The 16,506-nt window shown below is 40.9% G+C and overlaps 1 protein-coding gene and 1 non-coding gene across 2 annotated transcripts in view; one reads left to right on the forward strand and one right to left on the reverse strand.

The window, feature by feature from the left end:
- RNF169 (ring finger protein 169) overlaps positions 1-15,231 on the reverse strand; it is an 88,767-nt gene extending 73,536 nt beyond the window's left edge. Inside the window, exon 1 of the mRNA XM_070383719.1 lies at positions 14,706-15,231. Within this exon, the coding sequence (XP_070239820.1) occupies positions 14,706-15,207 (502 nt within the window). The 5' untranslated portion in view covers positions 15,208-15,231. The remainder of the gene's footprint in view (positions 1-14,705) is intronic.
- On the forward strand, positions 11,208-11,314 carry LOC138991039 (U6 spliceosomal RNA). The gene has a single exon (XR_011467087.1). It is a non-coding gene; the product is annotated as a U6 spliceosomal RNA (small nuclear RNA).
- Positions 15,232-16,506: the final 1,275 nt, after the last annotated feature.

Genomic DNA, 16,506 nt, shown 5'->3' on the forward strand with positions numbered 1-16,506 from the left:
TTTTCTAAGTTTTATAGCTTGACCTTTTGCTATCCATTTGCTATTAACTTTTTGTGTATGGTGTGAAGATTTTTTCTTTACTTTTTCTTTTTTACTTTTCTTTTTTTTCTATAAGCTAACCATCCACAACTGGAAATACCTTTGCCCCACTGATTTGTAATGCCACCTGTCATATATCACATTCAAATATTTGAGGGCATATTACTGGACTCTTCAATTACTTTTTTGGACCTGTTAACTATTTAACCATAGTTCAGTGTTCTTGGCCACTAATCATTTGTATTGACAAATTCCACTAAAAAAATTAAAATAAAAAAAAATCCCACCTATTCCAAGTGTTCTAGCTTTTACAATTAATAAATGAACAATAAATACTATCAAATGCTCTACTAAGCATCTACTGAAATGATCATATGGTTTTACTCTTAATTTATCAACATGGTAAATTACATTAGAGTCTTAATACTAAGCCGAACTCTCATTCCCAGAATACTACTACTTGCTTGTGATTGTGATTGATACAAAAAAATTAGACTACTAGACTAGTGCAGATTTCACTTGGACTGGCCTCTATTATTCCTTTCTATATTGTCTTTGTGTGATTTTGATATCACACTGTAAAAGCCCCCTGAAATGAGTCTAGAAACATTTTTTATTCTCTGGAATGGTCTGTACAAGGATTATCCATCTGTCTATATCTGAATAACCTGTAAAACCATCTGTGCCTTGTTTTCCTTTAATAGACAGAATCTTTTCCTGCTTTTTACTATAAAAATGTCTCAAATACTAGAGAGACCAGTACAATGAGCCCCAACATATTTATCACCCAGCTTCAACAGCCAATCCACTGTCAATCTTATTTCATCTATTCCCCTAATCGTGCTTGTCCTCTCTCCCCTTGAATGAATTATTTTGAAGAAATCCCAGACACCATATCATCTAACTTCTAAACTTAGCATGTCTTAAAAATAATGACTCTTTAAACTATGTAACCAGAAAACTGTCACATTAAAAATCGGGTAACTTTTAATACCAACATCCAGTCAGTATTCGAAATCCAACAAATATTTTTATAGTTTTTCAAATAAGAATCCAAATTAGTCCATACACTTAAATTGGTGGCATCTTTTAATCTGCAGGTTTTCCTTTTTTTATTTTTGGCTGCACTGGGTTTTCGTTGGTGCACTCGGGCTTTCTCTAGTTGCGATGAGCAGGAGCTACTCTGTTGCTGCAGTGTGTAGGTTTTTCATTGTGGTGGCTTCTGTTGCAAAACATGGGTTTTTTAAAATCCTGATATTCACAATCATATTTTCTGCTTCATTTCTAATATTATTTATGCTTTCTTGCTTTTTTCCTTCATCAATCTTGCCTGAGATTTGCCTATAATTCAGAACCTATATTAATATTTTCAGTGAATTAGATTTGGGGTTTATTAATCCTCTTCAGCAGTACGTGAACCGTGAACTTCCAGATGTTCAAGCTGGTTTTAGAAAAGGCAGAGGAACCAGAGATCAAATTGCCAACATCTGCTGGATCATCAAAAAAGCAAGAGAGTTCCAGAAAAACATCTATTTCTGCTTTATTGACTATGCCAAAGCCTTTGTGTGGATCACAATAAACTGTGGGAAATTCTGAAAGAGATGGGAATACCAGACCATCTGACCTGCCTCTTGAGAAACCTATATGCAGGTCAGGAAGCAACAGTTAGAACTGGACATGGAACAACAGACTGGTTCCAAAAAGGAAAAGGAGTATGTCAAGGCTGTATATTATCACCCTGCTTATTTAACTTATATGCAGAGTACATCATGAGAAACGCTGGACTGGAAGAAGCACAAGCTAGAATCAAGATTGCCGGAAGAAATATCAATAACCTCAGATATGCAGATGACACCACCCTTATAGCAGAAAGTGAAGAGGAACTCAAAAGCCTCTTGATGAAAGTGAAAGAGGAGAGTGAAAAAGTTGGCTTAAAGCTCAACATTCAAAAAACGAAGATCATGGCATCTGGTCCCATCACTTCATGGGAGATAGATGGGGAAACAGTGGAAACAGTGTCAGACTTTATTTTTGGGGGCTCCAAAATCACTGCAGATGATGACTGCAGCCATGAAATTAAAAGACGCTTACTCCTTGGAAGGAAAGTTATGACCAACCTAGACAGCATATTCAAAAGCAGACACATTACTTTGCAAACAAAGGTCCGTCTAGTCAAGGCTATGGTTTTTCCAGTAGTCATGTATGGATGTGAGAGTTGGACTGTGAAGAAAGCTGAGCGCCGAAGAATTGATGCTTTTGAACTGTGGTGTTGGAGAAGACTCTTGAGAGTCCCTTGGACTCCAAGGAGATCCAACCAGTCCATTCTGAAGGAGATCAGCCCTGGGGTTTCTTTGGAAGGACTTATGCTAAAGCTGAAACTCCAGTACTTTGGTCACCTCATACAAAGAGTTGACTCATTGGAAAAGACTCTGATGCTGGGAGGGATTGAGGGCAGGAGGAGAAGGGGACGACAGAGGATGAGATGGCTGGATGGCATCACCGACTCAATGGACGTGAGTTTGAGTGAACTCCAGGAGTTGGTGATGGACAGGGAGGCCTGGCGTGCTGCGATTCATGGGGTTGCAAAGAGTCAGACACAACTGAGTGACTAAACTGAACTGAACTGAATCCTCTTCAAAAAAGCAAGAGATTCCAAAAAAAAATCTACTTCTGCTTTATTGACTATGCCAAAGCCTCTGACTATGTGGATTACAACAAACTGTGTAAAATTCTTCAAGAGATGGGAATACCAGACCACCCAACCTGCCTCCTGAGAGATCTGTATGTAGGTCAAGAAGCAACAGTTAGAACTGGACATGGAAAAACAGACTGGTTCCAAATCAGGAAAGGAGTATGTCAAGGCTGTATACTGTCACCCTGCTCATTTAACTTATATGCAGAGTATATCATGAGAAATGTTGGACTGGATGAAGCACAAGCTGGAATCAAGATGGCCGGGAAAAATATCAATAACCTCAGATATGCAGATGACACCACCGTTATGGCAGAAAGCGAAGAAGAACTAAAGAGCCTCTTGATGAAAGTGAAAGAGGAGAGTGAAAAGTTGGCTTAAAACTCAACATTCAAAAAACTAAGATCATGGCATCTGGTCCCATCACTTCATGGCAAATAGATGGGAAAACAATGGAAACAGTGACAGACTTTATTTGAGGGGCTCCAAAATCACTGTAGATGGTGACTGCAGCCATGAAATTAAAAGATGCTTGCTACTTGGAAGAAAAGTTATGACCAACCTAGACAGCATATTCGGAGAAGGCAATGGCAAGCCACTCCAGTACTCTTGCCTAGAAAATTCCATGGATGCAGGAGCCTGGTAGGCTGCAGTCCATGGGGTCGCTACAAGTCGGAAGCGACTGAGCGACTTCACTTTCACTTTTCACTTTCACACAATGGAGAAGGCAATGGCAACCCACTCCAGTGTTCTTGCCTGGAGAATCCCAGGAACAGCAGAGCCTGGTGGGCTGCCGTCTATGGGGTCGCACAGAGTCAGACACGACTGAAGCAACTTAGCAGCAGTAGCAGCAGACAGCATATTAAAAGCAGAGACATTACTTTGCCAACAAAGGTCTGTCTAGTCAAAGCTATGAATTTTCCAGTCGTCATGTATGGATGTGAGAGCTGGACTATAAAGAAAGCTGAGCGCCGAAGAATTTATGCTTTTGAACTGTGATGTTGGAGAAGGCTCTTCAGAGTCCCTTGGACTGCAAGGAGATCCAACCAGTCCATCCTAAAGGAAATCAGTTGTGAATATTCATTGGAAGGTCTGATGTTGAAGCTGAAACTCCAATACTTCGGCCACCTGATGCGAAGAGCTGACTCATTTGATAAGACTCTGATGCTGGGAAAGATTGAAGGCAGGAGGAGAAGGGGACAACAGAGGATGAGATGGTTGGATGGCATCACCAACTCAATGGACATGAGTTTGAGTCAACTCCGGGAATTGGTGATGGACAGGGAGGCCTGGGATGCTGCAGTCCATGGGGTTGCAAAGAGTCAGACACAACTGAGTGACTGAACTGAATCCTCTTCACTGTTTTCTACTCTATTAATTTCTATTCTTATCTTTATTCTTTCCTATCTTCTACTTCCTTTGGGTTTAATCTGTTACTTTTCTAGCTTCTTCAGTTGGCCACAACTAATTTTCAGCTTTTCTTCTATTCAAAAACCTTTCAGATTCTAGGACATCAATTTTTTCATATTAATATTGCTGAAATTGGGATATTTCTTACATTTAGCCTTACAATCACTGTCAGGAAACAGTGATGGTGCCACTGTCACTGCTTATATATGTACTAACATAAAGAATAAGCTTACAAAAGTAGTAGTTATTTGGTAGTTACCTCTGGTTGCATGACTAGACTGGTAATTTCTCAATGTTAGTCAACAAACCTTTACAGACCATGTGAGAAAGAACTATGAGTCTCACCTGAAAACCTTCTCTTGATACCTTCTGGCCAGTTCAAGAAAACATCAGAATCAAGACTGGATGGGTGTCAGCAGTTTCAAGAAAATGCTGGGGATCGCTTAAGAAATGTTCTTCACCAATGCTCTTTCAATGACATAGTGAGCAATACTATATAGGAAAACACAAACCTCTATGACTCTACCCAAGAGTGATAGAAAAATCAGACTGTGAATGTGAAGTCACAGGAATATTCTAATTTATTACTTCACTTCCTTTTATAAATATGTGTATGAGTGATATGCTAAATCTATTTCTAAGTAAACCTAAGAGTTCTTTCAGTAAGTATAAAGTTTAAAAGTCTAAGTGATAGAAAAGCACTGTACTTGGAAAGCAACAGTCTATCTCATGATGATGACATCTTAAGATTTAATGAAATATGATATAGGCACTTAAATTTTATCCCAGACCAGGGATAGAACCCATGTTACCCTGCATTCTCAGGCAGATTCTTATCCACTCTACCATCAGGGAAGTCCAATCCATACATTTTCAGTTTATTTTTGCTTTTTTTAAACAAGTTAAGAGGTGAGGGGAATCAGTCATATCAATATTTGTCATTAGTTTCTAATTTTATTGTATTGGAGTCAGAAAACATGGATTATGTATCAAGCTATGGTATTTGATGAAATTTTTTGTGCCTAGTTACATAAATATTTTACATTTGATTAAAGAGAATGTAGTCTCTAATTTGGGAAGTGTATGGTTCTATATGTGTATAGTAGATCAAGTTATACATTGTATTTCTTTTAGTGGTTATGCTTAAATTTTTAATATGCATTTGACTGAAAGCCTAAAGTTAATCAATATCTCTATCCTCCTCCTGAACTATATATAACTCTTTAATGCTGACCACTTTCCCTACCAGCTTATACTTTATCATCTGGTATTTTAGCTCCACTTTAGTTTTAGCTCCCACAAATCAACCATAATTATTTTTGTTTTACAGTCAGTGCTTAGTTTACCTAACCAATTTCTTTGTTCATCATGATGTCTTATATCCTGTTCTTTCCTCTAAGTTACATTTCTTTCTTCCAGAAGCGAGTACTTTCACATAATAGTTGTTTCAGAAACAGTACGGTAAATTCTCCGGATTTTTGTTCATCTGAAAATACTTTTATTTTGATTTCACTCTTGAATGATAACTCAGCTGAGTATGAAATTCAGATCTCTCTCAGTACTTGGAAGATATTAGTCAGTCTTCTGGTTTCTCTTATAAAGAGACATCTGCTCTCAGTCTGATTCTTGGTCCTCTGTCTTTCCTTTTTTGGTTGCTTTTTAAAGAGTCTCTGGTGTTCTGCAGTTTCATTGCAATGTATTTAGTTGTGGGGTTTGTTTTGGTTTGCTTGTTTAATCCTTGCGAGGCTCTCATGAATGAGATGGTTGGATGGTATCACCAACTCAATGGACATGGGTTTGGGTGAACTCCAGGAGTTGGTGATGGACAGGGAGGCCTGGCATGCTGCGGTTCATGAGGTCGCAAAGAGTCGAACACGACTAAGCGACTGAACTGAACTGAGGTTCTCATGAACCTTAAACTTAAAAATTCACTTTTATTAATTCCAAAAAAATTTCATCTAATTCCATGTCTCCCTCATTTTATTTTTCTCCTTCTGAAATTGCTACTAGATGTTAGGTCTTCTTGTTCAGTTTTTCATTTCTCTACCTCTTTCATATTTTCCTTCATCTTACTATTCTGCATTCTCAGGATTTCCTCATACCCAACTCCCAGCTTGTAGAAGGCAATGGCACCCCACTCCAGTACTCTTGCCTGGAAAATCCCATGGGCAGAGGAGCCTGGTGGGCTGCAGTCCATGGGGTCGAGACGAGTCACACACAACTGAGAGACTTCACTTTCACTTTTCACTTTCATGCGTTGGAGAAGGAAATGGCAATCCACTCCAGTGTTCCATCCCTGGAATCCCAGGGATGGGGGAGCCTGGTGGGCTGCCGTCTATGGGGTCACTTAGCAGCAGCAGCAGCAACACCCAGCTTACTATTTTCTCTTCATCTGTGTAAACTATTGTTTATTTGTTGTTGTTCAGTCGCTAAGTCATGTCTGATTCTTTGCAACCTGTGGACTCCAGCACACCAGGTTTTCCTGTCCTTCACTATCTCCCAGAGTTTGCTCAGATTCATGTCCATTGAGTTGGTGATGCTATCTGTACATCTTATCCTCTGCCATACTCTTCTCCTTTTGTCTTCAATATCTCCCAGCATCAGGGTCTTTCTGAATGAGTCAGCTCTTTGCATCAGGTAGCCAAAGTATTGGAGCTTCAGCATCAATCCTTCCAATGAATATTCAGGGTTGACTTTTTTAACCTCTCTGATTGTATTTTTTTATTATGTTTAATTCTTTTCAAAGATATGTTTCATGTCTTATTTATTTATTGGGTTGTCAATTACTTTTTAATGTCTTTTTCGTCACTTAAAATAGGTTAATTTAAATTACCTTTCCAACTGCTATTCTACTATTCCAGTTCTTAGAGCTATAATCCTGCTTGTTTTATCTACTGATTCTCATTTGTGGTAGAAAATGGTTTTCTTGTGTGTCACTTTTAATTATAAATTTATCTTCTGCTGGGTTTATTTCTTCTGTGAGAATTCCTTGTGGCCCAGGATATGGGAGTACCCCTTCAAGTCTTTCCTTTCTCCAGATGATCCAGGGGTATCACTAGCTTGAAGTTAGCTTTTATATTAATTTCTCAGCATGGAGATACCTGAACCGTATAATATAAACTCAGGTCCCAAATATGAACAAGGCACAGGTCTTGTACTTCAATTCCTCAGAGAAGCTTTTTTCCATTTTCTCTTTATATAGAGTCCAGGCAAACCAAGACAAGATTTCTTATTAACAATATTTGTGTCAGTGGGAAGATTTTTCTTTATCTCACCTTTCACCTAGGATGCAGCACATCAAGAATCCCAGCTTGATGAAAAAGTCTTGGTTTTGGTTCCTTTTTCCACACAGTTAAAACTCAATTACTAGGAATGGCAAAACCAATAGAATATTGTAAAGTAAAAAAAAAAAAAAAAAGGCAGAAATAACCCTTCACTCCATTGCTTCATCTTTGTCCAGGGCAACACAGCATGAGCTCAAGGGCTTAATGAAGTTCTGGGTTTTAGTTCCTTTTTTTTTTGAACGTAGATATCTTTCTGTCTTTTCTGCAAACTCAAAATGCATTTAATTTAAAAGAACTGTTGCTTATCACCCAGCTTTTCTGGATACCTGTAGCAACAGAGTCTTTAGCTAATCTCAGTGACTCATCCTGCTAAAAGAAATTTGGGATCTCCAATCCATTTGCTACATTATTCCCTATAGGAGTGATCTCTCTAAACTGCAAAGATGCGCTCCTCTTTCAAACTCTTCCTAGCATGGCATTCAGAGTCCACTATTATCCAGTAACTGCTTATTTCTGCAATTCTGCCTCCCTCCACTCTCCCACACATACTCTATGCTCAAAAACTATCCATATTTGCAATCCCTACAACTCTCCTTTTGTTTCATACTATGCTTTTTTTATTAGGGCTTCCCTAGTGGCTCAGAGAGAAGGCAATGGCAACCCACTCCAGTACTCTTGCCTGGAAAATCCCATGGGCGGAGGAGCCTGGTAGGCTGCAGTTCATGGGGTCCCTAAGAGTCAGACACAACTGAGCAACTTCACTTTCACTTTTCACTTTCACGCATTGGAGAAGGAAATGGCAACCCACTCCAGTATTCTTGCCTGGAGAATTCCAGGGACAGGGGAGACTGGTGGGCTGCCATCTATGGGGTCACACAGAGTTGGACACAACTGAAGCGACTTAGCAGCAGCAGCAGTGGCTCAGATGGTAAAGTGTCTGCCTGCAATGTGGGAGACCTGGGTTCGATCCCTGGGTTGAGAAGATCCCCTGGAGACGGAAAAGGCAAGCCATTCCAGTACTCTTGGCTGGAAAATCCCATGGAAGGAGGAGCCTGGTAGGCTACAGTCCACGTGGTCACAAACAGTAGGGGGACTTCAATGCTTTTAAATGTACTGATTTCCCTCACTTTTATCCTGCCTTCATCCACCTACTGAATACTCATGGTCAAGTGTCTGCCTTTCACTGAAGCCACTGTTGACCCATCCAAGCTAGGTTCTTTTTTGTGAAAAGAGCTAACATTTGTTGAGCTCTTTATATGTTAATAACTCACTGAAATAACTCAGTTAGTCTTAACAACAACCTTACGATTTTGTTACCATTACTATCTCCATTTTCAAAATGAGGAAACCAAGGTACAGAGAAGTTAAGCAAGTGCCCAAAGACAAACAGCTATAAATGGCAGACCTGGAATTTGAACACAGTGTCTCCAGATCCTGCTCCATTAACTTGCCCTATTAACATATATTATACTGCCTTCTACAGTTATATCTTGCATTACAGTTACTGCATTTATTACCCCACATTCTAGTTGCATGCTTATATATCAATCTTAACTACACTGACCTTAAGAGGCAGAATTATGTTTTATTTCTATTTGCAGCCTCAGTGCCTAGTACACAGAAGGCCCTCACCTGAAATCGTTACAAAATTAGTGAATAACTGAAGGAAACATCTCCAGAGTCACTTCTTTAGTCTAGCCCTTATTCATCTGTCTGAACTACTAAAATAGTCCCCTAACTCCCTTCCTCCAATTTCTATTCACATTTCCTCCACACTCCAACCAACACTGTCTTTCTAAAGCATGTTATAACAATGTCATGCCATTACTTAAATATTTTCAAGGGCTCCACACTGTCTATAGGATAAAGTCCCAAATTCCTTCAGCATGACATACCATGACCTTCATGAACCAACTTCTGTAGTTTCTTCTCTCCTCCTTCCGCACTGCAGCCCCACATTCCATCTATATTTAACTTCTTGTCATCTCTGAATATGCCAAGTGCCTTCATGCCTTTGCACATGCAGGTTCTTCTGCCAGGAATGGACATCCTCTCCTCCTTCACCTGGTAAATTCCTACACTTTTCCAATACACAGCACAAGTGCCTTCCTCAAGTTTCCTCAAAAGATTGTCAGTTACCCCACTGCTCTACTCTCCCTGGCATTATGCATTTATTATTATCAAATAATAATACCACTTGGTATTGGGTGTGCTGCCCCAACCAGACTCTAGTCTTAAAGGACATGAACCATGTTTTATTCATCTTTTTTATTGTATTATCTTACACAAGTGTGTGTCCTAAATGCTCACTAAATTAGTGAAATGAAATTTGGCAATTTTTTCCTACATCCTACACTAAAGCAAACTCAAATACCAATGAATTCAATGCAGTCAAGTCTTCTAAGATTAAATGGAAGTTAGAAAGTGGAAATATGAATGAAAAACAAATACCACGTAAATTCCTGCTCCTCAATCTTGAAGCCTATAGCATGGAGCTATTCTGTCAATGGTGATTAAGGCTTAGTTTACAAGGCAATCTCATCCTGAGTTTTAAAAAACACAAAGAATATATTTCCATATTAGTAAGACACATAAGGACACTCATATTCTGGAATATGTGTTAGTATGGATAAAAAGTTGAGTCATTTTATATATTTTAAGACAAATCCCTTCAGACAAGAGAAATTCCTGTCCTTTTACACTACAGTCACATGATTTCATTATTCACTAGTCCTAAATGCAATTTAGGTTGCACACATAGCAAACACTGTCTGCCAACTGAGTAATAAACCAGAACTACTTGCTTTTCACAGAAGGAGGAAATTTTTTAAATGTATAAATGTTAACCCTAAGTGAACAGGGAGGTTGGATGGGATAAACGGAAGGAATAAATGGGGCACTATTCAATTTTTTTTATTTATTCGATTTACGAAATGCATTTTAACACTACAAAGAGAAAAAAAATTAAACTGTCAATCTGAAAGATTCATCAGCCTTTGTCTACATTTTCTCTTCAATTACTACCCATGGCAAAAAGAAAAAGAGCTGTCCTAAAAGATCTTGGTTTCAAGTACAAAGGCAGCATAATTTAGAATGATCATCCTTGATCTCAAATCAAAAGACTAAATAAATTCTCAAAATTATTATCAACAAGGTGTAAATGTTCTTATAGTTGCAAATCTACCTAGGTACCATGTGGTAAATTTTCTTTTTTAAAAAATATCAATGGCTCAGGGACCCCAGCTGGTGGTCTAGAGGTTAAGAATCTACCTTGCAATGCAGGGGACACAGGTTTGATCCCTGGTTGGGCAATTAAGATCCCACATGACACAGAGCAGCTTAGCCCGAGTACCAGCACTCCTGAGTCCAAGTGATCCAGAGCCCACATGCCACAACTAAGATCCAATGCAGCGAAATACATAAACAAACATTAAAAACAAAATCAATGGAGCAGGACTGTTTCTATATTTAGAATACAAGTTCTAAGAGGAAAGGATTTCTGAATATTTCCTTCACTGATGTCACCCAAGGCTCTAGAACAGTGTCTGGCACAGAGCAGACACTCATTACATATTTGCTGACTACTGCTCAAGATGGTCCAAATACTTTATATGTCAAGACAAACAATGAGCTGCAGATCCTCAAAGAACACAAAGTTGAAGTCTAGGTTCATCTTGAAATGATCATTGACTTAGCCCTCAACACACAGGGCTGCACAAATCAACTGATATGGCATCCAAAAGCAAATTGACAATGCATGTAAGAATACAGTAAAATATTTTGTGCTCGCTTCGGCAGCACATATACTAAAATTGGAACGATACAGAGAAGATTAGCATGGCCCCTGCGCAAGGATGACACGCAAATTCATGAAGCGTTCCATATAAAAAAATAAATAAATAAAGTAAAATATTTTATACAGAAGTTCTTAAGGTTCTGAACTGTAAAGACTGTCAAAAAGCTGACAAAACAAATATATCACCAGCACAACCAAAATTTTCAACACACACAAAGTCTTGCACTTTTTTTCAGAAAAAAATTCAATTTGATTCAATTCCAAAAGAGCCACAGGGCTTCAAGAAATTAAAAAAAAAAAAAAAACCACCTAAGAATTTCACTTAAATGCCAGTGACTTTACTACAAAATTTCATTTCCAGTTTTACAAAGCAGGACTGCCCTTCCTTTTATCAACAGACCTAATTATGCCAAAAGAATACTGCTAAGCAATATACTTCAGAATATACTGAAGTATAACAAGATTGCTAATTCTGTTGTTTCCCACTCAAAAAAGTGTAATGTAAATATTTATGAAGCCGGTGTTTTTTACTTTTTTAATTAAAAGCTATCATGAGACGTCCCTAGTAGTACAGTGGATAAGAATCCGCCCAACAATGCAGGGGACACAGGTTCTACCCCTGGCCCAGGAATATTCCACATGCCACAGGGCAACTAAATCCCTGTGCCACAACTACTGAGCCTGAGCGCCACAATTACTGAAGTCTCAGTGCCTAGACCCTGTGCTCTGCAACAAGAGAAGCCACCACAATGAGAATCCCCCGCACCAAACCAAGAGTGGTCCCTGCTTGATGCAGTAAGAGAAAGCCCACTCACAACAACAAAGATCCAAGGCAACTAAAATAAATAAATAAAATAAAAGCCATCATGAATATTTAACTGTGAGTTAGGTTATGTTTTAGCCCTTATGTAAAATTTAGCCTTTCAGCCCTTGTTATCTGCCGCTGCTGCTGCTGCTAAGTCTCTTCAGTTGTGTCTGACGCTGTGCGACCCCATGGACGGCAGCCTACCAGGCTCCTCCATCTACGGGATTTTCCAGGCAAGAGTTCTGGAGTGGGTTGCCATTGCCTTTTCTACTAACCTACAATGACCTGGTCACTCTGTTCTGGGCTTCAGTTCTCTCTTCTGTAGAATGAGGGACCTGGGTTAAAACAACAATTCTTAATCTTTTTCTCTGCAACCCTTTGAGAATCTGATGAAAGCTACAGGTGAACTCTTCATACAACTGTACACAAACATTGTATAACAATTTTATAAACAACAATTTATAATGGCAAAACATTGGAAACAGTCTAAATATCCCCCAGTGGATGATTAAGTAAATTATGTTACATCCACTCAATCAAAGTCTTTGTAACTATAAGTAGCAAGAAAAAAACCTTTCATGTACTGATGTGAAAAGATATCCATCATGTATTGTTATATGAAAAAAAAAAGCAAGTTACAGAACAGTAGTTATAATACATAACCTTTTGTGTAAAAAGATCAAAAAAATTAAATATATTTGAATTTCCATGTATAAGCATAAAGAAATTGGAAGAATAAACATGAATCTCTGGTGAAAATGGAAAATGAAAAAAGGGATAAGAGGAACCTTTTCATTGTATACTTTCTTTTATTTTTGTTTGAATTATGTTTATTGTCTATTAAAGTCTTAAATTTTAAAATATTGCATGTAAACTCAAGAGATCTAGACAACCTGCTAAAGCTAGATTATTATTCCCAAACTCTGTTCAGCAATATTCTTCTATGTTTTGATTTAACAAGTATATAATGATATACACTCAACGATCCAACAATAAGAACATTTAAGGAAAAATATTTTTCATGATGGTCCTCATACAAACATACAAAGTAACTGATGGACACTCAGTGGCTCAAAAGAGCCTAATTTGGGATCTCATTTTCTATCATTTTTCTTAATCACTGATACACAAATTTCTTCAAGGAAAAAGTTCGCACCAATTATCAAGTCATATGTTCGCTTATGGTTCAAATCTCAGACCTGTTATTTCATAAGGAAGCCCAGGTTTTGGAAACAAATTTCTTTTTTACTTGACCATATAAATCTATAGTACGAGTAGGAAGACCAGAGAAATATTCCCTTATTTTTTTTACCATAATCTCAGAATTTGAGGCAAATTAAACAGCATACGAGATCATCACACGCATTCACAAATTGGACAATGTTTGGGAAGTCCTTCATCTTATTTGAGCAGCAATCAGATGAACTGGGTTTTCATCCTTGGGCAAGTTACTCAACCTCTCTTGGCCTCAGTTCCAGGTGTAAAATGGCAATAAAAGTACCTCATAAGGATGCTATTAAGCTTAAAAGGAATAGGAAGGTACACAGAAAGTAAGACATAGAAAATAAAAGGTATCCTAGGACAGTGGCAGGTGTCTGCTTGAATCAAAACAGACTGCATTCTGGAACCTGTAGTTTTTAGGGACTGCACTTTCATATACAAGCAATGCCTCTTTTTCCCTACTGAAAATAACACATGGCAGAATTCCCGACCCAAAAGATGCACATATCTGGCTTTTCCTAATTATGTTTCTTGAAAAATCTCTTCCTAGGTAAGCTTTTATCAAAGAACTCTAGCTGTTGTGTTGACTGGATATGTCTGAGTCCTAAGTTATAATTTTGTTTTGTGTTTTCAATAGGGCACTTTCTATGTCAAGCTCAGCACCAGACTGGCAGGCTGCTGGGGGGTGGGGAGGGGAGGCAAAGCCGTCGAAGGCAACAACAGTCCTTCAACAGACGGGTAACTGGCAGGAAAATAGTAGGAAACTTACACTGCCATGGAGACAGAAGCAGCCGCCGCCAATCAATCTCGACTTTCAAAACTTTTAAACCCCATCCGTCTTTTTTGCAGAGCACTACTGGAGCTTATTATTAGTATTATTATAAATATAAATAGCAGTTACTTATTACTTCTCTACATGCCAAGCTCTTGCTAAGCATATGTTTTTCAAGATTCTGTGAAAATTGCATATATGACCTCATACTCTCAACCCACTCTACCCTCAAGTCTGAAAAGCTCCCTTCACATCCTCAAAATCAATCTGCCCCCTAAACTTCGTATACTCCACATCTCTTACAGACCCACTCAGGCCCAGGAGTCACATCTTCACAAGACCACGCTCTTCACCCAACATTAAACGAAGCACTTGTCGGAACCTCCACAGCCCCTGCGAAGTTTGGTACCCTCCTCCACTCACCAATTCCAATCTGGCCCTAACTTGTTCCAAGAAATGTTATGACTCCCTCCAAACTTCTGACTCCAAACCCATCGTGCCTGTACTTCATTCCGAAGTTCAAAATTCAGAAACACAAACTGACTCTGGGCAGAGCCCGGTTCCAACCCCACGAGAACTCTTTACACCCGCTCGATCAGGGCCTGGGACCCTCCACCCTCTAAGTAGGCCAGGCCGGGGCGCGGCGGCCTCGCTCCGGACCCCAACGGGAGGAGGGAAAGCTCCACCTGGCTCCGCGGGCGCGGCGCGCGACTCCTGCTCCGGCCTGGGCCCCGCGGCGGCCGCGCCCCCGTCCCGACGCGGGCGGCAGCGCTCCGGTGGGCCGCGGCGGGCGCGCTCGCCCAGCACCTCCGCGTCGGCCTGCCAGTCGTCGCGGGCCCGACGGCGGGCCCAGCCAGCTCCGCGGGCGCGGCAGCGCGGGCAACACGGGCCCGCCGCGTCGGCAGCGCGTTGGGCGCAGCCTCGGCACAGCGAGTGGCCGCACGGCAGGGCCGCCGCCTCCCCTGGGGTCTCTAGGCACCCGGCGCAGTCCGACTCCTCCGGCCGCGGCGGTGACGGCGGCTGCAGCAACGGTGGCGGCAACACCAGCAGCGCGGGGCCAGCGGCCGGGCCCGGGGTGCCCGTTTTGGCTGCCGCTATCTCGTCACAGCGGCCCCGCCGACCCCGCCGACTCAGAGCTGCCGCCGCCGCCGCGGAAGAAGCCCGAGTACTCGGACCTGCCGCCGCCATCTTGTTTCCCGTTTGTAGGGAGAGTCCGTTGCGAGGGAGAAGAGTAGAGGGCGGGGCAGTGGGCGGTGGGCAGCGCTGTATACATATTCATGAGGGGCGGGGCCCCGGACGTGTTCTCCCCGGGTCGGGTTGGCGGGAGGTGAAACCTTATTAATATTTATTAGTTACCCTGTATATATCTTGTCCTCGGCCTTGCTTTTTCAGTCTTTGCCACTTCCTCTTAGATGAGCGAAATCACGTTGAGAACTGAGAGGATTTATTTGGAAACTCTGAGCGATATTAAACTATGAAGTTATTACACTTAGTTATCCTGCAGTTATCCTGATAACTGAGGCTAAGCAGAGTGAGGAGTATGTGAATTGTCCAGAACCCTGCCTCAGTGCTTCATTTATTGTGAGGTTAGCTGTTGCGACATGAGAGTAATCCTACTAGCAGCTTCTTGTCAGTTCACATCTCAGTATACACTCTCTTCAGATTCCTTCCTGAAACTTCCCTCCCTTGGCTGGGAAAAAACAGTTTCCTTGATTTTTTTTTTTCCCTGCCCTCAGCTCTTTTTCGGACTCTTTCTTGAGTCCTCCCGCTTGTTTTAGGGGCTTAAATGGGGTTATTACTCGAGGCTCAGACCTCAGTCCTCTTCCCACTCCTTTCCGTGTGTTGGCCCCCCAGCCCCTACCCTATGTCACATTTTCTTCCCGCTGAAACTCCCGAATTGAAACTTGCAGTCCAGACCTCCTCATTCCAGCCCTGCATAGTCAAATGTCTGATGGAAACATAGTTTTAGATGTCTGATGGAAACATAGTTTTGGATGTCTGCATCCCTCATGTACCAAACTAAAGTCACTGTCTTCCACCCTCCTTTCAACAGCTTTTCTGATTTGCCTCATTCTAGTTCAGTTCAGCTCAGTCGCTCAGTCGTGTTGACTCTTTGCGACCCCATGAATCCCAGCACGCCAGGCCTCCCTGTCCATCACCAACTCCTGGAGTCCACCCAAACCCATGTCCGTCGATTCGGTGATGCCATCCAGCCATCTCATCCTCTGTTGTCCCCTTCTCCTCCTGCCCTCAATCTTCCCCAGTATCAGGGTCTTTTCCAATGAGGCAGCTCTTCACATCAGGTGGCCAAAGGATTGGACTTTCAGCTTTAACATCAATCCTTCCAATGAACACCCAGGACTGATCTCCTTTAGGATGGACTGGTTGGATCTCCTTGCAATTCAAGGGACTCTCAAGAGTCTTCTCCAACACCACAGTTCAAAAGCATCAATTCTTCGGCGCTCAGCTTTCTTTATGGTCCAACTC

Source organism: Bos mutus, chromosome 15 (assembly GCF_027580195.1).
Source record: "Bos mutus isolate GX-2022 chromosome 15, NWIPB_WYAK_1.1, whole genome shotgun sequence".
NCBI lineage: Eukaryota > Metazoa > Chordata > Mammalia > Artiodactyla > Bovidae > Bos > Bos mutus.